Genomic DNA, 26,974 nt, shown 5'->3' on the forward strand with positions numbered 1-26,974 from the left:
GCCGGCGCTGCGTCCGTCGGGGTGGCCGGCGGCACGTTTTCCGCAGAGCTCGGCCCCGCGGAGCGGCTCCCGGCCTGGGCGCGGCGCTGACGCGGCTCTCCCATTTCGCAGAGCGGAGACACTGAGGCACGGACACCCGGCGGCGACCTGCCCTGCCTGCCCCAAGGTCACGTAGCGAGTCGGCCCGGGCTGGGTGCCCGCAGCTCCGTTGAGGCCTGCCCTGCGTGCTGCGGGCCTGGACGGGGAGGGGGCGGCGCTGGCGGTGGCTTCACCGGGGTGGGCGGCCTGGGCTGGCTGAGCACTGGCTGCGGCCCGTCGGGGGAGGAGGGGAAGGTCGGGCAGCGCCCAGCCCAGCATCTCTGATGTGGGGGGGCCTTGTGACCCACAGCGTCTGCATCAGGAGGGCCCCGAATCAAACTTGGGGTATGGATGGATGGGGTCTGGCGAGTGAGCACCTAAGAGGTTGACGTACCACTTCAGAGGGTCATTCAATAATTAAACACTCTCCCACCTAATGTGCTCTCTGAGGCACCCTATCTCTGCTAGGCAGGTTTGCTGCAGGGGGTCCGTGCCTTTGAGCCTGTTTCCCATGTGTTTAGGAAGAGCTGGGATAGATGGCTTTCTAAAAGCCTCGCAGTTCTTAAAATAACAATAACAAAACTCATGGGAAATAAAACGAAGATTTTTTTAAAAAACCTGCCTACCTCTAGGTCTCCAGAACCCTTTCATGGCATGTAATTCTGGCGGAACCATCCTGGGTCATGTAAGAAAAATGCCACATCTTTTGTAAGAAGTCTGATGTGTTTCGTTATGCGCTTTTCTAGTATGTTGGCATGGATCCTGGAGCCCCCATTCTCTTAATCATACTAGGAGGGAGAAAGAGAGACAGGTAGAATCTATGAACTGTGGCGCAGAGGAGTTCTAACCTTCCTCTCTCTTCTAGGAGTTTGAGGATTTGAGCTTGTTCGTTTTAGGTATCTTTATTTAAGGGTAAGATCAAGCCACAGGTTTACTGGAACTGATGACATTGTATCAGGACTTAAGTAGAAGAAGGGGAAAAGAACTGGCCTTGTGATTCTTCACCCCTTTCCAGCACTCCAGGTCCCTAAAAAGAGGAAACAAAATATACTATTTTCCTTTGAGCTCAGATTCAACTGGCTAATAGAGATGTCTTGCCCTGTTGGCTTTATTTACTATAATGAGCCTTTTTTTCTTGTTTGAGTTAAAACTTTGTGTTAGGCAGGCACCTAACCTGCCCTCCAGATATTTTTTCCTTCTTCCTACTAATTGTAGGCAAATAGCCCTCAGGTAGACATACTTAATGTACCTCTTGTGTTGGCTCTGTTGGTTTCTTTACCTGTGTGAGTGAGGCTTCCATCTAAGGAATCTGTCTAGTCTTGCTACCAACTCAACAATGAAGGGCGAGAGTTAAGATGTCCTTGACCACTCTCAGTGTCTGCAGAAGTATGCATCTGTGTGTGTGTTGACAACTCATCTCTTGCATTAGGTTTCCTAGGGGATCTCGACACCACCATAGTCAGCAATGTCTTTAAGGGATAGGGCCTTCCATCCCCATGTGCCTGTGGTAAGCCTCCCATAAGTGTTAAATCACCAAGCCTCTGACTTGGCTCACACCTATCAGCTACCTGTCTATAATTGAGGCCTAGAGTCCGTGTGACCTGAGGCAAGGCACATGTGACCTCTCCTATTTTCCGTGTTTTCGTAGGCTAAAGGTGGATAACTCCAGTAGCATGCAGTTCATCAAGTTTTGTGGGGCTCAGGTGAGGTAATCCTTTGAAACGCTTACACAGTTTATGGCACATAATAAATCCTAAGTATTTACCCTCCTAATAAGTTCCCATATAACAGTTATGGGTCGTACTTTCTCAAAGATCTGCGCTGGACAAAGTCTCAAAATCTTTGGTCCTTGGCTTAAAAGTATATTGCTACTGTGGTGAAGTCACGTGAATCAATGAGGAGCCATAAGAAAGACAGCTATGGGAGGCCTGGCGTTTAGACGAGCCGTCCATATATGGCAAAAGGAGCCTCGTTACTTACCTAGTCTTTTCAGCTTATCAATGTACAGTTGGCTCACTCCACAGCCATTTATCGAGCGAGGGTTAATTTCCTTACAGAACACTCTTGTAGAGAACACAGAGGCTGAGCAGGGAGTCCTTGAAGGAATAGTATGAAGAAAAGAACAAAAATGGTTACAGAAAAACTCCGTGTAGATCCGGTAAAGGTATTGAATGACTAGATAAATGGACGAGGCACTCACGGAAGAGCATGGCTCCAGCTCCCTCGTGGTTCAAGATTTTAACGTGGATGTGGCAAGATGGGGATCAGAGTGCCAAAAGGAACCACATCTTTATTCTGCCTCTGGTCCCTAACACCCTTGTCACACTTAAAACTAGTGTAATATCTGCACGGCTTCCCTCATGGTAGGCCTGTCTTCTCCCTCATTCCCTACCTCAAGAGCCCAGCAATGTACACCTGTCCCAGTCGGCCATCTACCTAGGAAACCTGGACTCCTGAGGAGGCTGAATTGCCTGTGTGACCCGTCACCTTATCTCAGTGTCCTTCACTTGGAGCAGAAGCCAGTTGCCTTGCCCCAAGCCCCAGCCTCTGCAGACAAACAAGCAGGCCATAGTGGAAAGGGCAGCGATAGGTATTGATGGGACCAGCAGCCGAGTGCTCTGATTTCTCCCCGTCCCCGTCCCCTTTCCGCCTGCACACCGTTCATCATATCTGAACGTGTCGGGGGCAGCGTGGCTCTGTGGGAAACAGAAGGTGGCATGGCCGTCCTTTATGTGGTGTCCCTAATAGCTTTACCATCGACGTCTACATCAGTGCCACTGTCGGAAGACATTTGCTTCCTTGGAATGTCTTATTGTGCAGAAACTGAGGGCATTTTAGCATGAATGCCTGTTTCTTGGATTTGTTTTGCCAGCTGGAGACTATGACCTTTAATCCTGTCTGTCCTTCTCTCCTTGAACACAGGTCCAGCAGCTGGACATGGAGGACGAACACTCATCACCTCTGTCATTCTCCGGCGTTCCACACGAAGAGTCTGTACATCAGGCCCCTGCTGGACTCCCCAGAGAAACTGTGTTCCCTTCTTGCATTCTTCCCCCCAAAGAAATTCCTTCCTTGTCTCCCACCGCCCCCCGGCAAGGTCCCCTGCCCCAGACTGACAGTACTCCTAAGCAAGAGACTTCTGGCCACATGTCACATGTTCTCCAGAAGGGACCTTCACTCCTGTATCCTGCCACCTCTGAGCAAGACACACACCACCAGGTATCCCTGGCTTCCCAAGAAGAAACCCAGTACCCTCCTTCAGCTGCTGGTCAGGGGACCCCTCTCCTTTCCCACTCCATCCAACATCAGGAAGCTCCACCCCACTCTCCTGAGGTTCCTGAGAAAGACTCGCTGACTCTGTCGCCCACAGTTCCGGAGACTGACATGGATGCCCTGCTCCAGAGTCCCACTTCGCAAAAGGACACTTCTTTTCCTACCTCCTCTACAGCCCAGAAGGAGCAGCCACTGCCCACCACAGAGATCACTCGCCTGGCTGTGTGGGCTGCCGTGCAAGCGGTGGAGAGGAAACTGGAGGCCCAGGCCATGCGGCTGCTGACCCTGGAGAGCAGGACAGGGACAAATGAGAAGAAGATAGCAGACTGTGAGAGAACGGCTGTGGAGTTTGCAAACCATCTGGAGAGCAAGTGGGTCGTCCTGGGGACTTTACTGCAGGAGTACGGGCTGCTGCAGCGGCGCCTGGAGAACATGGAGAATCTGCTGAAAAACAGAAATTTCTGGATCCTGCGGCTACCCCCAGGCAGCAATGGAGAAGTTCCCAAGGTAGAGCCATTCACTGGGGTCTTCCCGAGGAAAACGTCTGCCGGGGAACCTGGCTTAGGGGTTTAGTTCAGTTGAAAGAAAGGGAAGGTGATGGTTGGGAAAGGAAAATTAAGAAGTAAGGCTCCCTGCTGTCCAGTATTGCCTCTTCTGCTGTTGTTAAAAGCACAGAGTGGTATGAAAGTTCACTTACAAAGCAGTGAGCGATGCCCTTCCCAGAGCCTGAGGTAAGATGCAGAAGGAAGGCTTGGAAGACTGTGTAGAGCCTGCCCTTCCAGTCTGCCCTCCGCACACTCTGGTTCTGCACTTTGACTTCATCCCACTCCAGGTTAATATGTCTGCACTAAACATGAACAAGTTCCTCTAGCTGTTCCTGAGTGATAAATTGTAGCAACTGTACCCAGCATTCACACTGGGGCAGCATTGCATGCCATCCAGGGATGATTTAAAGTGCTGGAGCTTTTTATAGGTTTTATGAAATTACTGTACCATTATATATAAGGACTTCAGCATCTGCAGACTTTGGTATCCTGAGGTTCTGGAACAATCCCTTGCAGGTACCAAGGGACAATGGTACCAATGAGCAATGTTTAATGCTTTCCCCTCAGATGGCACAGCAGAAGAATGTGGTTTCACTGTTAGAGGTTTTGTGCTCTCTGACATGTTTTTTTTTTTTTTTTTTTTTGTCAGTTTACTTCTAAATCTTTAATGCCAAAAAAGCTTGTTCAGGAAGTATCCTTGAGGAGCTAAGAACCAGGCTTTCATCTTATTTTCCAGACGGCTCTAAAGGAACATGAGTGTAGACCAGTTTTCTTTTTGTTCCAAACAGACTGTAAACCAGTACCTCCTGAGGGCTGGTGTGCATTAGAACTCTAGGACCTCACTAAAGGCACACTGGTCTCTGAAGGTCCAGGGCAAGGCCTAAGAGTCTGAATTTCCTGCAGGTTCCCTGTTGCTACTGGTGCCACGTGTTTTAAAGTCAGGGAAAGGCCCCGGGCAAGATGAATCCTCCAGTCCGTAAACGCCCTAAGCAAGGGCAGGGGAGGAAGGCTTTCCTCTCCCGTCCTTAAGAAGGGGAGCTGGCATTTAACAGTCTGTGGTATTAGATCCCTTTGGTCTTTTCTGACCCAGTTGTTTGGTTTCAGGTCCCTGTCACATTTGATGATGTCGCCGTCCATTTCTCCGAGCAGGAATGGGGAAACCTCTCTGAGTGGCAGAAGGAGCTCTATAAGAATGTAATGAGGGGCAACTATGAGTCTCTGGTCTCTATGGGTAAGAAGGCAAACATTTGGTTTGGTTTTGGTTTTATTTGGTTCATTGGTGGGGGTACTTGTTTGGGTTTAGGTTTGTATGTATGAATTGTTTTGTTGTTATAGAGCTGCCCTGGCTGACCTAGAACTTGCTGCGTAGATCAGGCTGGCCTCAAACTCGCTGAGATCCTCCAGATTCTGCCTCCCTAGTACCAGGATTATAGAAATGCACTGCCGTGTATATGATAAGTTTAATAGGATCTTTCTGTTGAGAGAGGCTAGCCTGAAACAACCATTTATCCCAGACTGCTCTTGAATTTATAATCCTGCTGCCTCAACTTCCTGAATGTTGAGATTATAGACATGCACTACCACACCTTGCTTCAGAGAGAATTTTACTTAGTTTTTGTGTATGTGTATATTATGTTGTGTGCATGTCTGCACGTGGAGGCCAGCGGTCAATGTCAAATGTTGTTTTTAGTTTTTTGAGATGAGGCCTGTCACTGAGCTAGTTCACCTGACTAGGCTGGCTGGCCAGTGTGCTTCTGGGACCTCTCTGTTTCCCCCAACCCCCGACCCCACCAGCACTAGGGTTGCAGATGGTCACCACCTCACCTGGCTTTTACATGGGTGCTGGGAATCGAGCCTTGTTCTCATTCATAATGAGCAGGCACTTTACCACCGGAACCATCTCCCCGCCTGCAAACAGAATTTTAAAGAGTGCCACAGATGGGTTAGAGTTGCTCAGTGGTTAAAAGTTCCCAGCACACACATCAGGTAGCCTACAACTACGTGTAAGGCCAGCTCCAAAGGTCTAACACTCTCTTCTGAACTTTATAGGCACCTGGAATCACATGTACACAAACATACATGTACATGTAATTAAAAATAAGATAATTTCTTCTTTTAAAAAGAGTAACATTAGGGGGCTGGAGAGATGGCTCAGAGGTTAAGAGCATTGGCTATTCATCCAAAGGTTCTGAGTTCAATTCCCAGAAACCAGAGGGTGGCTCACAACCATTTGTAATGGGATCTGGTGCCCTTTTCTGGCCTGCAGGCATACACAGACAGAATATTGTATACATAATAAAAAATGTTTTTTAAAAAATATTTTTAATTAAAATTAATTTTATTATTAAAATTAATAAAAATAATATTTTTTAAATTGTTTAATAAAACAAGAACAACAAAAGCAAGCCTCTCACATACTCTTGTATATCAGTATGGCACAGCTGGAACAATCTGTACATAGAGACACCACACTCTGGAGAAGCACTTGGGGCAGCAGGGGAAAGCTGGCTAGACGATGGTGGGCTTCTCCATCAGAACATTTCCCTGGATCCTGCTCACAAGATCATTTATCTAGGAAATTATTATTGAAAGGAAAGTCTGTAGAAGAGACAGGTGTACTGAGGGCCTACTGTGTGTCATCAGGGTGTGAAATGCTTCCCAAGAATAACATGTAGTGAGGGACTGAGGACAAGACCAGAGACCTAGTTTTCTTACCCATACAGCTGAATACTCACTTACTGAGGCCATATGGCCCCAGGGTCCTGGTCCGCATTAGGAAGTCACAGTCTCATAGAAGTCTGTCTTATATACCAAGGTCTGTTGGTTCTTGTTTTCATTAAAAACATGAAGGGACAAGAAAATTGAAAGATGGACTTTCTTTCGTATGTATCCTTTTCTCACATGTGTACATTTTTTTATAAAGATAAAAGAAAAATCTGAGGGTCTCAGTAGATAAAGAGCTTGCTGTGCCAGCACAGGAAACCTGAGTTAAGATTGCCACTACTCAACATAAAAGCGAGACACAGTGATGTATATCTGTATCCCCAGTGCTGGAGGCGCCTGGAGCTTTACTAGCCAGTCTAGTCAAAACAGCTTCAGGGTCAGGGAGAGACCCCGTCTCGAAAATGAGGAAGGAGATGGGTGGTGGTAGCACACACCTTTAATCCAAGCACTCCTGAGGCAGAGGCAAGAGGATCTCCGAGAGTTCGAAGCCAGCCTGGTCTACAGAGCAAGTTCCAGGACAGGCTTCAAAGCCACAGAGAAACCCTGTCTCGAAAAACAAAGAATGAGGGAAAGTAAAGAGAAGGACACCAGATGTGAAACTCTGGCTCCCATACATGCAAACAGGTGAGTACGCCTGCGTACCCCACCCAGAAGCACAAGCACGAGAGAAATGTTTGCATGCTGAGTACACTGTTGGACAAAGACTTTGATTCAGGTGCTAGAGGTGTCTCAGCAGTTAAGAGCACTTGCTGCTCTTGCAAAGGACTTCAGTTTGGTTCCCAGCACCCACGTGGCAACTATCTGTGGCCTCTGTGGGTATGAGGCACACATGGTACACATACAGACATGTAAGCAAACATTTATACACATAAAATAAAACTAAATAAATACGGGGCCCGGAGAGAGAGCTTATATTACAAGCACCTGCTGCTCTTCCCGAAGACCTGGATTTGATTCTCAGCACCCACAGGTAGCTCACAACCATGTGTAACTTCAGTTCCAAAGGATCTGATGCCCTCTTGCCTCTATAGCACTGTATACATGGTGGACAAACAGACGTGTAGGCAAAAATGCCTGTAGACTTAAGCAAACTGATTTAACATAGGTTAACATAGTTAACATAGGTTAACATAGATTAACATTACTCTTCTTAAAAATTTATGTTTTTTTTTAAATACCGTCATAATTATGAAAAGTTACCAATTTGCGGTAACAAAGAACAACCACTATGCACTCGCTATCGCCACCCCACAAAGGAAGTGTCCCCTTTAGATTGTGTCCTTTCTCATCTTACACATGTAGTGTGGAGTTTGCACAAAGGCAACCATTCACTTACAGTACCTTACATTGGACCAAGGGACAGCTTTCTTTATCAGCACCTGTAGGCTACAACCCTTGGAAAGAAGGTACAGTATCCAGGTGAACTGTGGCTTTTTTAAAAAAAATATGTTTTGATTGTTTTGCCTTCATGTTAGCATGTGTACCACATGCATGCCTGGTGCCCATGGAGATCAGAAGAAGGCATTGAACTCCCCTAGAACTCGAGTTAAAGGTGATTGTGAGCCACCACGTAGGTTCTAGAAACCTAACCTGATTGTCTGCAAGAGCAACAAGTGTTCTTAACCCCTGAGCCTTTTCTCTAGCCCTCTGAACTCTGGCTTTTGACTGTACAGCTGCTGAGCCATGCTGCTTCTGCGTCTTGCTGCTGTTGTGATAAACAGCCCTGTAAATCTGTGCATCGACCCAGTGATCGACAGTACAGATGTGGAGTGGGCTTGGGGTGAGAGATGTACCCCCGTGGTGCCTCCTAGATGGCTGAATGGTGTCTTGTCTGCAGCGGCACATGAGAATGGATTTCTTCACACCTTTGTTTATTCTCTTGTTTTAAATCTCTGTCGTGTTTTGTTTTGTGAGACAAGATTTTGTAACCCAGACTTGCCTCAGATGTGCTGACCTTGAACTCCTGATTCCTCTCCGTTCCAAGTACTTAATATAGGCAAATATTTGTCCTTTCGATAATGAAAAACTGATACTATTTTTATTCGAGTGTATTTATTTGGTGGTTAGTGAAGTTGTACATTTTTTCTATGTGATTGCAAGTCATTTGTCTCCTGTGAATTACCTATTCATACTTTTGCTCCTTTTTCACTGATTATAAAGGTTGCTTCTGTATAATTATGAATTAATCATTTGCTATATGTGATGAGTGTGTATGTTTCTAACATTTCTGCCACATTTCTTCATCTTTTTATTTTAAAATAATCTTAAACTTTTTGAGAAGTATTGAGAATTGAACCTAGGGTCTCATATATGTAAAGCACATGTTTTACCACTGAGCTGCATGCCTGCCCTAACTTTTTCTTTTTCTTTTGTAAACAGGGTTTCACTATGTAGCCTTGGCCAACCTGAAACTCACAGTATAGCCCAGGCTCACCTTGAATTCACAGAGCTCTGCTTACCTCTGTCTCCCAGTACTGAGATTTAAGTGTGCATGCCATACATCTGGCCTCTTATTTTGTTTTTAAATTTTTTTTCTTGGGTACAGGCTCTCCCTCTGTGGCCCAAGCCAGCATTGGACTCACAACAGTTCTGTCTCCGCCTCCCAAGTGCTGGCATTACAGACATGAGCCATCATGATATGCAACCGTTTTCTATATAAGAAACTCTATCAGTATTTTGTTTTATGAATTTTATACTTTATCAGAATTAGTTCTTGCTTCATACAATCAGAATTTTGTCATGAAGCTCCTGAGCAAGCTTCAGTACCTGTGAACAGCATGAAACACGCGTGCACAGTGGGCCTGGAGCAAGAGGCTGGATACTTGCCCATTTATTTTCCAGCATTGCTAGTCTGTGGAAGAAGGGCTGTTCTAGGTCACATCCCCTCAAATGATACCTTTACAGAATACAGTGCCACCTCTTACCATGGAATATTTTCTTTCCTTCCTTCTGCCCAGACTATGCAATATCCAAACCAGACCTCATGTCACAGATGGAGCGTGGAGAAAGGCCAGCCATGCAGGAGCAAGAGGACTCTGAGGAGGGTGAGACACCCACAGACCCCAGTGCTGGTGAGTGGCAAATGAATGGATGTCCCAGGGCCCTACATCCTGGGCCTTCCAGTAGTCAGGTGGCTACAGTTTGGGGTGCCACAGTAAAAGAGGATCTGAAAAGCATGATATGATGGCAAGCTGTTGAGGAAGGAGGCCTGCAGATAGATGTCTTCCTGGAGCTCCTATGACCACCAGGAGCCCCTAGCTGATAAGTAGGAGTGCATAGAGTTTTTGTTGTTGTTTGTTTGGTTGGGTTTCTTTTTGACATGACCCATTCCTTTTTGCGGGAAGAATCACAGAGAAGACATTCCTGTATTAGGCTCGTTCCTCCTAGATTTCCCATAGAAGGCTATGCCTTCAGAGTAGAGGACAGGAATGGACTTTACTAGGTAGTAGCCTGCACACACTCACTGTGAGCGATATCTTGGTGCATCAGTTTTGTAGGCTCTGCCTGGGGACTTTCCTTTGGACTTGTATCACTTGCCCCAGAGATTTTGAGTAGAAGCATCCCATTTTCCTTCAGGGGGGAATGTAACCATCAAGAATAATAGAACATGCTGGGCGGTGGTGGCGCACGCCTTTAATCCCAGCACTCGGGAGGCAGAGGCAGGCGGATCTCTGTGAGTTCGAGACCAGCCTGGTCTACAAAGGGAGTTCCAGGACAGGCTCCAAAACCACAGAGAAACCCTGTCTCGAAAAAACTTAAAAAAAAAAAAAGAATAATAGAACATCAGCCACACCTCTAATTCCTCCACTAAGGAGGCAGAGGCAGGTGGATCTATGAGTTCGAGGCTAGCCTGGTCTACAGAGTGAGTTACAATACAGCCAGAGCTAAAAGAAAAAGAAGACTAGAACAGCATTGGGGATTCTATTGCTTTCAGAAAGGAAATCAGGAGATTATCCTGCTGGGGAACTCAGTGACCAGCAGACAGACTTTGTTATGAGTGATGTCATTGATTTGAAGACTACAAGAAACAACCCAAGGCAAAATAGGTTTTTGGGCTCCCAGCCTCAGAGGGGTCAGGCCATGGATGCTTGGCCCATGCACTCGATGCTAAACATCAGATGAAGGGGTGAGGCTTACCCCAACTCAATACCACAGATAAAAATAGATGAATTTGAAAGTAGATGAAGTCAGGGGTTCGTCTAGGGCTACATGTTGGTTGGAGGAAAATCTGTACTTTATTTTATTTTTTTTTTTTGTTTGTTTTTTCGAGGCAGGGTTTGAAAATCTGTACTTTAAAGGTTTGAGTGACCACATCTGAAAATAAGAATTGGGTGGAATAGAGAGATTCTGTGTGGAAGAACTCAGAGGCAGGGAGGCTTATTGTGGTCAAAACCCTGAAAATAGGACTGTTGCCCCACTGGTTTTGAGGTCCAGGGCTGCACTGGTAGCATCCAACTCTTCGTCTGTCTACTTTTGTCATCTGTATCACAGATGGGCCTCCCATTGAGTAGGGTCCGACGTGAACAGCAAATGACCAGGCCAACTTGCCCTGAGCTTGGTTCAGTCTGGCACACTTGTCCAGGCCTGAGCTTCCGCAGAGGCACTGGCCTCATGGAGACAGCTGTACTGTGTTACTTGTTGCTCTTCTCCTTCCCAGCCCTTGGAGCTGACATCAGTAGGAGCAGGACCATTGCGCCACATACTTAGCTACAGACAGTTGCAGCCTGAGAAACTGTAGGTGCTTTATACATATCTGGGATAATCTGTCCAGTGTCTCCTCACTAGCAAGAGGCGGCAGAGGCAACCCTGAACCAGGTCCAAAGGTTCTGGTTCCTATGCTACCAAACAGGCATCTAGAAACAGAATTTTCTTAGTTCCACATGTCAAGACTGACAGTTTTATGAGCCGCTTCAGTATATTCATTCAGTGCTTTTGACCCCTAAGAGGTCCAAAGAAAATTCAGATATTTGCACTTACAAATATCTCACAGCCCTGCAAGAACAAAACAAGCCAGAAGGCGTGGCAGAAATAAGTATTCTCATACGTTTTAAACATTTTTAAAACATTAATACATTTGACTTAATAATGTCCTTTGAGAGAGTCTGTAACATTGAACAGAATCTAAAATACAGTTAAAAAATACTATGTATTGGGCTGGAGGGATGGCTCAGTGGTTAAGAGCACTGACTGCTCTTGCAGAGGACCTGAGTTCAATTCCCAACACCCACATGGAAGCTCACAACTGTCTATAACTCCAAAATTTGATATCCTCACATAGACATACATACAGGCAAAACACCAGTGCACATAAAATAAATAATTAAAAAAAAGAATGCCTGTTTAGTATGTACAAGTCCCTAGATTTGATCTTTAAAAAAATACTATGTGTATCATATGCTTTCTGTCACCTCTGACATCACATGAAGAATTTTTATACCATAAGATTCACTTGTTTGTTTATTATTTAGTTCATCAGATTTGTTTTTATATCAGGTATTTTGTCCATAGCTGGGTACCCAAGAGGTCCTTGCTCTCACTAAGGCTTATACACCCCAGTAGGGAGGACCAGTTCTAGCAGCCACTTCTACGCTATATGTAAATAGTCACCGCACTGGAAAGAGGCTCAGCCATTAGCACGGACAGCTCTTGGAGAGAACCCACATTCAGTTCCCTGCATCCACATCAGATGGTGCACAGCTGCCTACCATTCCAGCTCTAGGGGATTCACTGTCATCCTCAAGCATGCTTATGAACATGGTGTGTGCACATGACCTCGGTGCACACAGATGTACACATAAGTAGAGTAAGTCTTTAAAATAAAACAGAAAAACCACAATCACCTCCTGTAATGCAGCTGTCACAAGAAGCAACCAGATTGCAAGACAAAACACAGAAGGTTTTGCGGAGCTTGGGGGGTCAGAAAGGCATCATACGGACTGGTAAGATGACTTAGCGGGTAAAAATGTTTGCTGCCAAGCCTTGCTCCTAGGAGAACTGATTGAAGGGAAGATATGGAAGCTGGGAGATGGCAGTGCGTAGAGGCCTTGGCACAGCCCGGGGGAGCAGTGGCTATTTGCAAGATTTGTCTTGACTGTTGGCCAAGAGAAGCTTAGTGACTGGTGGATGTGAGTAGGGGAGTGGAGGATGCAGAGGATGGTTTCTAGCCCCTGACCCAGCTCACGGGGAAGATGAGAGACATGAAGAAGAGAAACAACAAAAATTCACTTTTGAACATGTGGGTGGAGACCCCAGGGAGAAAGCTGCTGAACAGAGTGGAGTTCAGAAGCAGGGGTCTGAACCAGAGACAGTTAAATTTTCTTTTTCTGGTTTGGAGCCTGTCCTGGAACTAGCTCTTGTAGGCCAGGTTGGCCTCAAACTCACAGAGATCAGCCTGCCTCTGCCTCCCGAGTGCTGGGATTAAAGGCGTGCACCACCACTGCCCGGCAACAGTTAAGTTTTCATGACAGGGTTTCTTTGTGTAGCTTTTGGCTGTCCTGGAACTCACTCTGTAGACCAGGCTGGCCTTTAACTCAGAGTTCCACCTGCCTCTGCCTCCTGGATGCTGGGATTAAAGGCATGCACCACTACTGCCCAGTCCCCAGGTCTTGTTTTATCTTAATTTTTCTATGTATGTATGTACAGTGTGCATACATATATGTATGTAGGTTCCTGTGTCTGTGTATGATGTCAAGAGTCTTCTTCAATTGCTCTTCACCTTATGTATTGAAGTAGAGTCTCATATTGAACCCAGAGCTCACTGATATGGCTAGTTCCGGTATCCTTGTCTCTGCCTTCCTTATACTGGGATTACAGGGCCACTATGCCCAGCCAGCATTTGCATAGTTTCTGCTGATCCAAAGTGGTTACCTATGTAACAAACACTTTAACCACTGAGCCATCTCCCTAGGGTGTTTTCTATTTATTTTATGTGTATGGGTATTTTACTCGAATGTAAATCTGTGTATACCACATGCATGCCTGGTGTCCATGAAGGATAGAAAAGGGCATTGGGTCCTCTGAAACTGGAGTTATTGACAGTTTGAGCCACCATGACTTGGAATTGAACCCAAGTTGTTGTTGTTGTTTGTTTTGTTTGAAACAAGGTCTCTCTGTGTAGTCTTTGCTGTTCTGGTGCTCTCTGTGTATACCAGGCTATCAAACTCACTGCCACTCCCTCAACCTCCAACAAATAAAAGGGGGGAGAAAAGGAAGGAAGAAATGGTAAAGAAAATTAAGATAAAGTGGGACTCTGTGAAAGATCCTGGCCACACCAGAAGGTTCTAGAATTTTTACAAGTAGAGGAAACTAAATAATTGCTACATATGTGTGAATGCTTTGAGTGTGGAGTTACATAGCTGAGGGGATTGAGGAGAATTTGGAGCTGAGTGTGTGACCATTAACAGTGAGCAAAGCAAAAGAAAAGATGATCACCTCTAGGGAGAAAGCCAGCTGCAGACACAAGCAACGCTGGCTGTGACTCCACATCAGGCTTACTGAAACCATGAGAAATCTGGTAGCTAGTGAGGGGGTTGGAGGAGACAGTCCTGTCCAACAGGCTCAAGAAGTGTCCATTCAAGTGTGTTTTTAGGAGCCAGGAGGTAAAAAGCATGGATCCTTGGAATCCCTGGCTACCTAGTGCGTTTGAGGCCAGCCTGAGCTACCTGAGACCCTGTCTGTAGAACAGCTGGCAGCGTGCGACAGTACTGAAGCACATCAGTCTTCTGAGAGCTGACGAAGGGCATCAGAATACTGTTTATACCAGCGCTTCTCAGAGAAAAGTCGGGGTGGGGTGGGATGACAAGAGTAAAATCCTAAGTCACCTTTTTATTCTTTCTAGTATTCTAATACATGCGTATACATATGTTTTACATTATAAATGTACTCTACTATAAAACAAGTAGAGCAAAACAGATATTAGAGAAGCACATCACTTGCCAGCTGTTTTTGCTAAGTATCTGAGCCAGGCAAAGTAGTTTATTTTATTTGTAGACTTTCCTGTTGATAAGCATTTAGTAGACCCAGTAAAGACCCTTCCTTATTAGTATCTCTCTGCAGTGTCCTGAAACTTTTAAAAATGGGTTTTCTAGGTCAAAGGCTGAGCCCATTTAAACATTTAATAAATATTGGCAGATACCCTTCAACTACTACCCCAGTCTCTCTGCTTTCATCTAAATATGAAAGTAATGCCATACACTCTGGTCAGTAATCAGAATTTAGCTTTGTATGACTTGCAGGAGTTATGGGTATAAACCTTTTCAACCTTCCTAACGCTGTGACTCTTTAATACAGTTCCTCACGTGGTGAACCCCAATGAAATAAAATATTTCATAGCTGTAATTTTATTACTGTTATGAATCACAGTGTAAATATCTGATACACAGGATATGTGATCTGTGGCCTGTTGCACGAGAGGGGGTGGTCCCTTTGTTTGTCCTGGCTGCCCGACTAGCTTACGCCCGAAATAATCACACAGAAACTATGTTCATTTAAACACTGCCTGACCCATTAGCTCTAACTTCTTATTGGCTAACTCTTACATATTAGTTTAACCCATCTCCATTAATGTGTATCAGCACGTGACTGTGGCTTACCAGCAAGATTCTAACCAGTGTCCGTCTTAGGCAAGAGATCCATGGCTTCTCTCTGTCTGTCCTTCTCAGCACTCAGTTCTGTCTTCTCCATGCCTACCTAAGCTCTGCCCTATCAAAAGGCCAAGGCAGTTTCTTTATTTACCAATGAAAGCAACATAAAAACAGAAGGACCTCCTATACCAGTAACCCCTGTGGAAGGATAGTTCAGCAAAACCCACAGGTTGAGAACCTGGTATGAACCATATTCTGATGCCGCTCTTCAGCTCACAGAAGACTGACGTGCACACAGCCTTTCCTTTGTGTCTGACTCTGTTAACTCTTTTACTCCTCCTTTTCTTCTTTGAGATTATTTCTTTTTTATTTAATTTATTTATTTATTAAAGATTTCTGCCTCCTCCCTGCCACCGCCTCCCATTCAATGAGATTATTTCTTTTCATTGATTTCTAAAAGCTTTCTGTTAGTGGTATCAGGGTCTCATAGCCCCAGGCTGGCCTTGAACTCCTGATCCTACCACCTCCCAAGTGCTATTCTAAAGATGTTTTAAACATCAAAGGAATGCTTGGTGGTGACTCTTTATGAACTAAGCTTTTGGCAGGTGGAAGCTAGACAAACACCTCTCCCAGCAGTGGGAAGCTGAGGTAGGCAGATCTCTGTGAGTTTCAAGTCTCTCTAAATAAATAAATAAATAAATAAAATCAAAGATATTAGCTCCTATCTATTATATCTATGAAAATATTTCCCTAAGGTGGGAAGTACTTTTGTATATAGTATTTATATTTGTGTTGGTATAACCATTTTAAGTTTTTCTTTGAGATTAATTGGTCATTTTCTTTATGATGTCTGAGTTTCACATCATCAACTACAGAAATATTGGGACATTTTATTCAGTAAATACTGTGAACACTAGACTTAGGCCGGTGGGCTTCTTAAAAACTGGTAAAAACCGATAATGCCAGCCTATGAGGAAGATGAGAGAGTTGGATCCATAGTTCATGGCCCGGCTGGGCAGCTTAGTGAGTGGCTGTTAGAAGTAAAAAGAGAAGCAGGATGTGGTAGTACATGTCTGGAATCCCAGCACCTGGAAGGCAGAGGAGGCAGGAGAGGACTGGGCTAACCCTGAAGGTATTTGAACAACTTTTAAAACTAGAGAACAAAACAAAACAAAGAAAATGTGAAACATAAGCAATTATTTAAGTTTCTCCAAATATAACACTGCATAATTTCCATTAACAGTAACCCTTATATATTCAAAATCAGTTTGTAGGATAGTTTTTCTGTTTCTTAACAGTCTTTATGAAAAGCAATTATAGAGATTAAAAATCAGTCCAGCCAGGTACAGTAATACATGTTTGTCCTCCCAACAGTTGGGCTACAGAGGCAGGAGGGTCCCCACAGCAATGAGGCTAGCCCAGACATAGCATCACAGATTAAATAAATTTCTTGGCCTCTTCTTGCCTAGCTGTTGGCTTGTCAGCTCTTTACTACTAATAATAGCAATACATGTTCACAGTGTATAAAAGGGTTATTCCACAGCAAGAACCCAGACCTAAAAGCTGTCCTCTGACCTCCTGTGCAAGTGTGGTACATGTGCCAACTCAACAGCATAGACACATAACTGTCATAAAGTAACTCGTCATGGCAGCACAGACCTGTAATCCCAGCATCATGATACAGTGGCAAAAGAACCGCAAGTTCTAGTTGGCCAGCCTGGGCTACATAGCAAAAGATTTAACAGCAGAAGCTTATAATTGATGTGGATGTGGAGCATTTAATGTTTGTGTGAACAACCAGACAGCAAGTGTATATACACCCAGACTTTTTTCTAATACAGAACTAATATGATTTCATTATTCACATTTAAGGTGTGTGTCTCAAATTTAAAAAGTAAAATGCCAGGCGGTGGTGGTGCATACCTTTAATCCTAGCTCTCGGGAGGCAGATCCCTGTGAGTTTGAGACCAGCCTGGTCTACACAGTGAGTTCCAGGACATCCAGGGCTTCACAGAGAAACCCTGTACCCCCCAAAAAACAAAAACAACAACAAAAAGTAAAATAGGGGCTGGGAGCACAGCTCAGTGGTAGACATGTCTGGCTTGCATTAGATCCCAGGTTCCAAACCCGTGGACCACAAGAAATACGAGGGCATCCCTGCCTGTCTTACATGGAGCATCTCTAAGGTGGACACCCTGCCCATCCTAATCTTACATGGGGCTTCTCTGAGGTGAGCCCTCTGCTTCACCACCCACATGATCCAAGCTGGCGGAAGACATGTGCAGAAGGGCTCTTGAAACTGTGTGGCAGGCCTTTTGCAAGTTGGGTTTTTTGCAATATTTTGCTTTACCAAAAAACCAAAAGAACATAATTGTCGGCCACTGGCCATAAAGAACAATTTTTAATGATGCCTCAACCCCATGGTTTTTGTAGTAAGTTCAAAGAATCAAATGACATTTCCCAACTGAGCACCTTCCACAGTACCTGTGTCTGTAAAAACATGGAAAACAGAGTAGACCTGATTCTAATCTGTCTAATTATACAGTAAGAATATATGTTTATTCTCTTGTAATTGAACTAATTGAGAAAAAATTCTCCTTATCTTTAGATTTGTTTCCAAACTTTTTTATTTTCCATATTAGATAACTGTTTATCATTCTGCATAATTGACGCTAAGGATAACTTCAACCAGGAAGAAATGAACATGTACAGCCTTGTGACTATTAGCAGTGAAAACAAGATTATATTTCAATTTTCAGAAACATTCTTGTGGCCTATGAGGTGATCAGCAAAAGGCTCCTGAGCATGGAAGAGCATTTGATTTGGATAGCATTCGTGGGGCCAAGTGGGAGTGGAGTTAAGATCCCAGCTGTTGGGCCGGAGAGATGGCTCAGAAGTTAAGATCATTGGCTGTTCTTCCAGAGGTCATGAGTTCAATTCCCAGCAACCACATAGTGACTCACAGCCATCTATCATGAGATCTGGTGCCCTCTTCTGGCCTGCATGCAAACATGCACACAACACTCTGTGTGTGTGTGTGTGTGTGTGTGTGTGTGTGTGTGTGTGTGTGTGTGTGTGTGTGTGTAATAAATTATATGTATAATTATAAAAAAAAGATCCCAGCTTGTCTGTCTGTATTTTTAAACAAATAATGAATTTAAAACTGCTGGAGTTTTTAGATTCCATTGATGACCTTAAGGAATGGGGAAAAACTCATTTCTGTCTCAGTGTTCACTCTAGAAATTATATTTTTGTTGTAAGTTTTTTTTTTTAAGACAATCTCAGTGCATCCCAGATTGGCCTCAAGTTTGTGACAATACTGCCTCAGCGCCCCGAGTGCCAGGATTATAGTGATGACCCAGTTTACATATATATTTATTCAAAAACGTGCAAAGAGACTGTTTTGAAATGTTGTTTTAGGGAGTAGTAAGTAAACTACTTTCAGGAGTTTATGCAGGTTAGGGAAGTTGTGTATCTGGGGGGCTGAAGGCCGGGGAAAGGCACAACTTGAGGACCTCCAGAATGAAGACAAACAGCGGTGAGGAAAGAGAGCGGGCATACCTGGGGACAGAGTTAACTGTTCTTACTGCTCTATCAAACTACCCCAAATGTGGTAATTTATACAGAAAACAGTTCTGTTATAGAGAGCGGGCATACCTGGGGACAGAGTTAACTGTTCTTATTGCTCTATCAAACTACCCCAAATGTGGTAATTTATACAGAAAACAGTTCTGTTATAGACATTTTGTCACTGTAGGGTCAGTACCCAGGAGGTAGAGGTTGGGAAAAGAGCTCAGGTCATCCTTGGCTACAAGCTAATTCCAGGTCCTCCTGGGCTCCAGACCAGCCTGAGTTGAAAAGTGAGACCCTGACGCTGGAAGAGAAAGCCCATGTATTTAACTTACAGTTTTGACTGCCGAGTGCTTGTCGCCAGCACCTCGTTACTCTCAGAAGTCCTGGCTCCATCCTAGCACAGCAGATGGCATGCTGTAGATGAGAGGAGAGGAACTGCGATCTTTCATAGCCAGCGTCGCCGCCTTCACCGCAGTAGTGCCCCCAATCTGCCCATCTTTTCACCACCTCCAATACTAGTACATAGGATTGCATGTGAGCCCACAGAACAGTGGTTCTCAAGGGCAAACCTCTACAAACAGCAGAAAATTAGTTATGAAGTAGCAACAAATAATTTTATAGTTGGGGTCATCACAACATGAGGAACTGTTAGAAAATCGCAGCCTTGGGAAGGTGGGACCCGCTCCTTTAGAAGATACCTAAGATACCTAGACCACCAGCACTGGAAGTTTGGGAGACTGGGGCAGGAAAACCACAAATTTAAGACCTGAAAGGACTGGAGTAAGTTCAAAGACTGTGTGGAGAATTTAGCGTGAGCCTCTCTAAAAAGTGAAAAAGAGGAGCTAGAGAGACAGCTCAGCACTTGAGAGTACATGCGGCCAAGGATGACCCAAATTCTTGATCCTCCTGCCTCCATCTCTAAGAGGTGTAGATAAACTTATCTCTTTAAAAAATTAAAAATAGGTAGTACTTACTACACAATCATTCTGAAGGACCAGTAGGTAAAGGAAATCATATATAAACCTCCCTAGCCGCCCCTCGCTTCCTGCTCTCCCTCAACCAAGGGCACTCCATTAAAGCATGATCTGAGAAGGAAAAAAAAAAAAACCTCCCTAGCCAAGAAATGTAATCAGCCAGCGTATTGGTGCACTCCAGTGTTAGTGCCTGTAATCATAGCGTTTCCGAGGCCGAGGCAGGCAGATCTTTGAGTTCCAGGCTGGCCTGGTCTACACAGTGATTTCCAGGCCAGCCAGGGCTACATGGTGAGACCTTGTTTCAAAAACCAAAAACAACAACAAAAAAGAAATAGAATCAAAGTTGCCACTTTTTGCATTTGTTGAAGAAAAGGATCATATGCAAATGTTGTTGTCAGGGATGCAGTGGAAAGGTGAGCTGCCATTGCAGTCTTCGGTATCATAGAAATGAAACCACTGTTTTGTAATTGGGAATATAAACATGTTTGTTGTAGTATTGTTTACTGTAGCAAAAGATGAGGACAGAAAAATATTTTTCCATTAGAGAATAACTTGCTAAATTACATATGAGCCACAGGATGGGATATATGGATCATTTAAAAGACTGGTTAGCTCTGTGGAATATTGGCTTGAAGGGATGTCTACAAGATAGTTGATCACAGAGGAGAGAAAGAGGCTGTTTTATTTGAACTCTTAACAGTGACCCAAGAATAAAATTAAGGTATATATGCTGATATGAATGTAACTATATAAGCATGGAGTCAATCGTAGCTAATAACAGGCATCATCTACATGGTCCTAATGGTGCATTGAGAGGAGAAAGCAAATTAATAGGAGAAAAAAAGACTGCACTGAAAAACAAAAGTGTGTAATGTGCTCCCATTTGTGTAGAGTGATGCTGTATCTATAAAGCCCATCTGAAATTAATATAGATCTGTGCAAGAAAGCGCAAATATTACAGCCATGTATCTAGTGGTGTTCTGTCTGGTTAAAAACAGACAACCCAGGACACCCCCCCCCCAGTCATACCTGTGCTGGTAAATGATGTGGGCCAAGAGGAGGACCTGGGAGTCTGTCTGCCAGAACCCGGTCAGATTGAGAAGTGAGGAGACAGCCCACCTTTTATGGTCTTTGGTGCATAGATGGACCAGCAAGAGAGAAACTGGGTTTTGGTTGCCTGACGTGAAAAGTGAAACAATTTTTTAAACAACTTAGAATTTATAGGGAATAAAGTTTTTATTATTATAACTCGACTCCAATTTGTAATAGTATTCTAGACTACAAAGTGTCCAGAAAATTCTTTCTGCTCACCATGAACTCTATTGTATTTTTTAGGGTCTCTATTAAAAAGACCTGTTGGAATGTAATGCTAGGGCTGTAGAAACCTGGGGAGGTGGCATGACTGCTCTGTGTGCTCACCTTCCCTCAGCACACGACGGCATCGTGATTAAGATCGAGGTGCAGACCAATGATGAGGGCTCAGAAGAACTGGAGACACCAGAGCCGCTGATGGGACAAGTGGAGGAACACGGCTTTCAGGACTCAGAGCTGGGTGACCCCTGTGGAGAGCAGCCAGACCTGGACATGCAGGAACAAGAGAACACACTGGAGGAGTCCACTGAGGGCTCCAGCGAGTTCAGCGAGCTCAAACAGATGCTGGTGCAGCAGAGAAACTGCACGGGTGAGTTCTGCGTTGTGGGGCTGCAGAGGGCCTGTCCTCTGTGAAAGGGTCCTAATAAATTCAGGATTTGTTAGAATCTCCCAGCCTAGGAAAGAAGTTGGTCTGCCCAAGATTGGCACAAACAAGAACTCAGAGACAGATGAGGTCAGAGCACGTCCAAGGTCGCACAGGCAGTGGCAGAGCTCGAACTCCCTTCTCATTTATATTTATCTCATGCTGCTGTGACTTTGGAGTTTGGTAGTTTTGTTTTGCTTTGTTTTATTTGCATAGTGTTGTCTGTTTTTGAGACAAGGTCTCACTAAGTAGCCTAGGCTAGCCTTCTAGTGCTGGGAATGAAAGTTTGTGCCAACACACCCTGCAAGAAAAGCATGTTTTAAAAACAACATGGACAGTCCTTGTGAGCCTATACAAGGGTCTGCTGACTCTGCCTACCATTCTGAGTCCTAACCTAGAAAGGGTTAACTCTCCTCTTTTCTTTCCCCGCCCATCCTCCCCCACCCCAGCTCCCCAATACTGGCCAGAGTCTGAGTGTGCTTTCTCTTTAGTCTTTCTCTGGAGTGTCTCTCTGACCTCCATGCCAGCCTAACTCAAACAGCATAGCTTTTCCTTCATTTCTCCATTCTCCTCCTCTGAGCAGCTGCTGAGATTTATAGCTTGCCTGTCCTGGGGTTTTCCTTTTAAACTCTTAAAAAGAGAGAGATTCCTGTCCTTCTCTGTTTGGCTCTGGCCACAGTGCTTGTAACTACATAATCCCAGTGTCTTCATTCTGCTCCCCGGGAGTATAGTATTGTACCAGTGGGCATTCAGTGCTGATCCTGGAATATCCTTCCTGACAGTTTTTTATTGGTACTCCAGTTTTCACTGGTTGGCTCTTTGTGTTTTGTTTATTTGTTTGTTTTGAGACTGAGGGCTTCCAGTTGTAGCTTAGATTGGCCTTGTTCTTGATCCCTCCTGCCTCAGCCTTCCCAGTGCTGAGAGTGCAAACATGTGCCACCTCACCTGGCTGTAATCTACGTCTTTTCAGTTAATAAAGATCTCACCGTAAGCTTGGTCAAATGATTAGCATCTAATTTATTAGATTTAAATAAGTGCCCGGAGGCCAGGTCTGGAGGCTCACTCAGCACACCTGTGCTGCCTGTCCAACACTGCAGTTGACAAGCTTTAGGGTAGTAGTTCTCGCTCTTCCTAACACTGTGACCTTTAACACAGTCCCTCACGTTGTGGTGGCCCCAACCATAAAATTATTTTCGGCCCTACTTCATAACTGTAATTTTGCTACTGTTATGATAATCTATATCTGTGTCTTCCAGTGATCTTAGATGATCTCTGTAAAAGGGTCTTTTGACCCCCAAAGGGTCATGCAGTGCTCAGGTACAAAAGACAGGTGTAAAATTCTCTAGAAAGATTTTGTTAGAATTTAAAAACTGTACTGGAAGGCTGGAGAGATGGCTCAGTGGTTAAGAGCATTGCCTGCTCTTACAAAGGTCCTGAGTTCAATTCCCGGCAACCACATGGTGGCTCACAACCATCTGTAAAGAGGTCTGGTGCCCTCTTCTGGCCTGTAGATATACACAACAGAATATTGTATACACAATAAATATTAAAAAATAAATAAATAAAAATAAAAACTGTACTGGAGACATAGGTCAGTGGTTAAGAGGACAGACAGTTCCCAGCACTCATGTTGGCAGCTCAAAATTGCCTGCAACTCCAGCTCCAGTGGGATCCCTTACCCATACACAGATACACAATTAAAAGACAATAAAATAGCTGAGTAATATTATACAGACTGAGTGGGTTATAGTTAGGAAATTGTGTGTGTGTATGTATTATGGTGTGGTGGTGTGTAATAACAGCTAGAAAGGAAGCCATGAATTTGAAAAGAGCAAGGAGGAGTAAATGGGAGGGTTTGGAGGGAGGAAAGGAAGGGAAGAAATGTTATTTTCACAAAAGATATCTGAGCAAGGTAGCACTCTTTAATCCTTAAGAGGCAGAGATGGGTGAACTCTTGAGTTCAAGATCAGCCAGGGCTACCTAGAGAGACTCTGTCTCAAAAGCGAAACAATTAACACTGGTTAGGAAATGCCAAATACCTGACTATAAAACACCTGGAGAAATTTGAATGAGTCAGATGTCGTGTAGATTCTCAGGGACCCCTGTAGAACTTGGCTTTATTTAGGTCCTATGGGAACAAGCCAGACTTGGAGGTCCAGGGAATCCACCAGGCGCACTGCAGGGCGCTGCACTCTGGACCCTGAAGGAGGCCTCAACGCTGGTCTCTGAGACCTGCGTCTGTAGTTCCTGGGTTGCCAGAAAACCAGAGCCCGAGTCCCAGTAGAGAAGAGCTCAGTTGTGTCGAATGTCACTCACAGGTCAAGATCACACTGCAAGGCAGAGAGACTGAGAAGGAGGGAGGAATTAATGGAGGTGGGTGAATGAAGGCATGACGAGGAGAAAAACAGGTGGGCTCGGGGAGGAAGAACTGTCTGCAGGAGAAGGATGTTGATTCTGCAGTGCCCTTTGAGACCATTGCCACGCTAGGCCCCAGGTGCACCGAAAGGAGAAGTGGAGTCTATGTGCACAAGCTCAGGCATGGTGTGATGGTTCTCAGGGCTGGTTTCTTTCCCACTGGGGCGTGATCCTCCAGCTACTTCGTATTAGGAGTACCAGGGCACCAAGAGCCCTGTTTAGTTTTGGGTTTCACAACTGGTCATCCAAAGGTAGGAATCATGGGACTAGATTTTCCCAAAAGGAGGAATTTGGATAAATATATTTATGTATCAAGGGGTGTGTGTGTGTGTGTGTGTGTGTGTGTAGCACAATGTTTGTTGGTGTGGATGAGGATTAAGCCTTGTGCTTATCCAGGATCAGGGTTCTAGATAATGGCTAAACTCTTTTTTTCTAACCTTGGAGCAGAGGGGATCGTGATAAAGACTGAGGAGCAGGAGGAGGATGAGGAAGAAGAAGAGGAGGATGAGCTGCCACAGCACTTGCAATCCCTTGGGCAGCTATCCGGGAGGTACGAGGCCAGTATGTACCAGACCCCCCTTCCTGGGGAGATGTCCCCCGAGGGCGAGGAGAGCCCCCCACCCCTGCAGCTGGGCAACCCAGCAGTGAAGAGGCTGGCACCCAGCCTTCATGGGCATTCACATGGGCATGGTGAGCGGCACCTGGGTGAGAACCGTGGGTCCTCCAGCCAGCAGCAGCGGAATCGACGAGGCGAGCGGCCCTTCACTTGCATGGAGTGCGGCAAGAGCTTTCGGCTGAAGATTAACCTTATCATCCACCAGCGCAACCACATCAAGGAGGGGCCCTATGAGTGTGCCGAGTGTGAGATCAGCTTCCGCCACAAGCAGCAACTCACACTTCACCAGCGCATCCACAGGGTGCGCAGCGGCTACGTCTCCCCGGAGCGCGGGTCAGCCTTCAATCCCAAGCACTCGCTCAAGCCGCGCCCCAAGTCGCCCAGCTCAGGCAGTGGTGGTGGCCCCAAGCCCTACAAGTGTCCCGAGTGTGACAGCAGCTTCAGCCACAAGTCAAGTCTGACCAAGCACCAGATCACACATACCGGAGAGAGGCCCTACACGTGCCCGGAATGCAAGAAGAGCTTCCGCTTGCACATCAGCCTGGTGATCCACCAGCGTGTGCATGCTGGCAAGCACGAGGTCTCCTTCATTTGCAGCCTGTGCGGCAAGAGCTTCAGCCGCCCATCGCACCTGCTGCGCCACCAGCGGACTCACACCGGCGAAAGGCCCTTCAAGTGCCCAGAGTGCGAGAAGAGCTTCAGCGAAAAATCTAAGCTCACCAACCACTGCCGCGTGCACTCGCGTGAACGGCCGCATGCATGCCCCGAATGCGGCAAGAGCTTCATCCGCAAACACCACCTGCTGGAACACCGGCGCATCCACACGGGTGAGCGGCCCTACCACTGCGCCGAGTGTGGCAAGCGCTTCACGCAGAAACACCACCTGTTGGAGCACCAGCGAGCACACACTGGCGAGCGGCCCTACCCCTGCACGCACTGCGCCAAGTGCTTCCGCTACAAACAGTCGCTCAAATACCACCTGCGGACCCACACGGGCGAGTGAGCATGCGCCCCGCCCCTGCCCCGGCCAGATGAGCTGCTAGGTGCAAGGGTCTACGGCCCCTGGGACCGGTGCCTCAGTTGCCCCCAGGCTGAGCCCAGTGGGCGGGAGCGGGGCGCCCCAAGTCCTTCTGCTGTGAACCCTCCTCCCCTCCTGTCCCTTCTCCCCAGGACGGGTAGTGAAACCAGGTCGCTTGTTGCCTGCTTCCCCCCAGGGTCCCAGGGGGGGAGCTCTTGGGCCTGGGGAACCCCTTCAGGCTGTTAATTTCCTTGACAATAAAATGGATGAAAACAATCTGCACGGGGGCAGTGATTTGGCTGCCAGCCACTCACAGGCGGCGATGCAGGGCCATTTAGTCCGGGATAGAACTTTCTAATTACCTTTTGGATACTGTGGTTCTATTTGATAATAATAGAGTAATTTTTAAAAGATGAGCGTTTCCTGTTTGCTGTTCTTGTTTGGTTTGTAAGGGGAGGGGCTGGAGTGGCCGAGGGCCATGTACCTAGTATCACCTAACAGTGGTTGTCTCATTGTCCATGGGGGGGGGGGGTAAGGAGAAGCAGGTGCCACTGACTGAATATAAAGTCAAGAGGAGGGACAATGCTGACCAACTTGAAGGCCCGAAGACTGGGGAAGGTGAGCAGTCACAACTACCATTCGGGACGTTGTTTTAATTATGTGGGGGTGGGGCTTGTGTGTGCACATGCATGAGTGCACAGAGGTATCAGGGGTAACAGCTTATGTAGTCCAAAGTCACACGAAAGAAAATGACAGTCAGGATTTTTTTATGTTTGCTTTTTGGGTTTTAGTGTTCTGAAGCAGGCTCTTGCACCTACCCAGGCTGGTCTGGACTCGCTGTGTAGCCCAGGCTGGTCTGGACTCGCTGTGTAGCCCAGGTTGGTCTCAAACTCGTGGCATTTTTTTTTAAGACAGGGTGTCACTATATACCTCTGGCTGTCTGGAACTTACTATGTAGACCAGAGTGTCCTGGAACTGATAGAGAGCTCCCTGCCTCTACCTCCAAAGTGCTGGGATTAAAGACCCGAACCACCCATGTCTGGTTACAGCTCAGATTTGAACTCGAGTCTTCAACCCAAAAAGCCGTGTTTGATCCTAAAGTTCTTTCCCTGGGATCTGGAGGTTGTTGGAAAGAGAAAAGCCAGTCTGTTATCTATTCTATTTATACCAGATTTTTTTTCATTGAAATTAAGATTGAGGGAAAGGAAATCTATTAAGGGAATAGACTATGTGTTTGTCAAAATGATGAGTGTCCTAAGGATGGAAATGAATTTTAGTGGGAGAGAAAACTCTAGAGCAAGACAGCATTTCCTAGAAGGAGCCATTAAGTGGGCGACTGATGAGTTTTCTCTGCCATCTAAGAGATTCTTGTCAGGGCAGGAGGAAGCAGATGAAGTAAGGTGTGGGCCTGGGACCATTAAGCTACTTGGTTGTGTGGCCT

The 26,974-nt window shown here is 45.7% G+C and overlaps 1 protein-coding gene across 3 annotated transcripts; it reads left to right on the forward strand.

The window, feature by feature from the left end:
• Nucleotides 1–22: 22 nt before the first annotated feature.
• Nucleotides 23–25,926, forward strand: Znf777 (zinc finger protein 777). 3 transcript variants are annotated; one of them, XM_026778447.1, is made up of 6 exons: nt 23–166; nt 3,001–3,858; nt 5,001–5,127; nt 9,578–9,691; nt 21,179–21,430; nt 24,347–25,926. In XM_026778447.1, exons 2-6 carry the CDS (start codon nt 3,016–3,018, stop codon nt 25,516–25,518), a joined length of 2,508 nt encoding a protein of 835 aa, XP_026634248.1. In that variant the 5' UTR covers nt 23–166; nt 3,001–3,015; the 3' UTR covers nt 25,519–25,926. The 3 variants fall into 3 exon arrangements, with proteins under 3 accessions (XP_026634248.1, XP_026634247.1, XP_005372060.1); XM_026778446.1 differs by lacking the exon at nt 23–166 and adding an exon at nt 1,517–1,781; XM_005372003.3 differs by lacking the exon at nt 23–166 and adding an exon at nt 2,651–2,668.
• Nucleotides 25,927–26,974: the final 1,048 nt, after the last annotated feature.

This window comes from Microtus ochrogaster, unplaced genomic scaffold (genome assembly GCF_000317375.1).
Source record: "Microtus ochrogaster isolate Prairie Vole_2 unplaced genomic scaffold, MicOch1.0 UNK153, whole genome shotgun sequence".
NCBI lineage: Eukaryota > Metazoa > Chordata > Mammalia > Rodentia > Cricetidae > Microtus > Microtus ochrogaster.

Excerpts from the sequence above, each read along its gene's own strand:
- Znf777 (XM_026778446.1), top strand. The coding sequence starts at position 1,752 with ATGCAGTTCATCAAGTTTTGTGGGGCTCAG. Across the intron at positions 1,782-3,000 it reads TCAAGTTTTGTGGGGCTCAG|GTCCAGCAGCTGGACATGGA; the intron begins GTGAGGTAATCC and ends CCTTGAACACAG. Across the intron at positions 21,431-24,346 it reads GCAGCAGAGAAACTGCACGG|AGGGGATCGTGATAAAGACT; the intron begins GTGAGTTCTGCG and ends ACCTTGGAGCAG.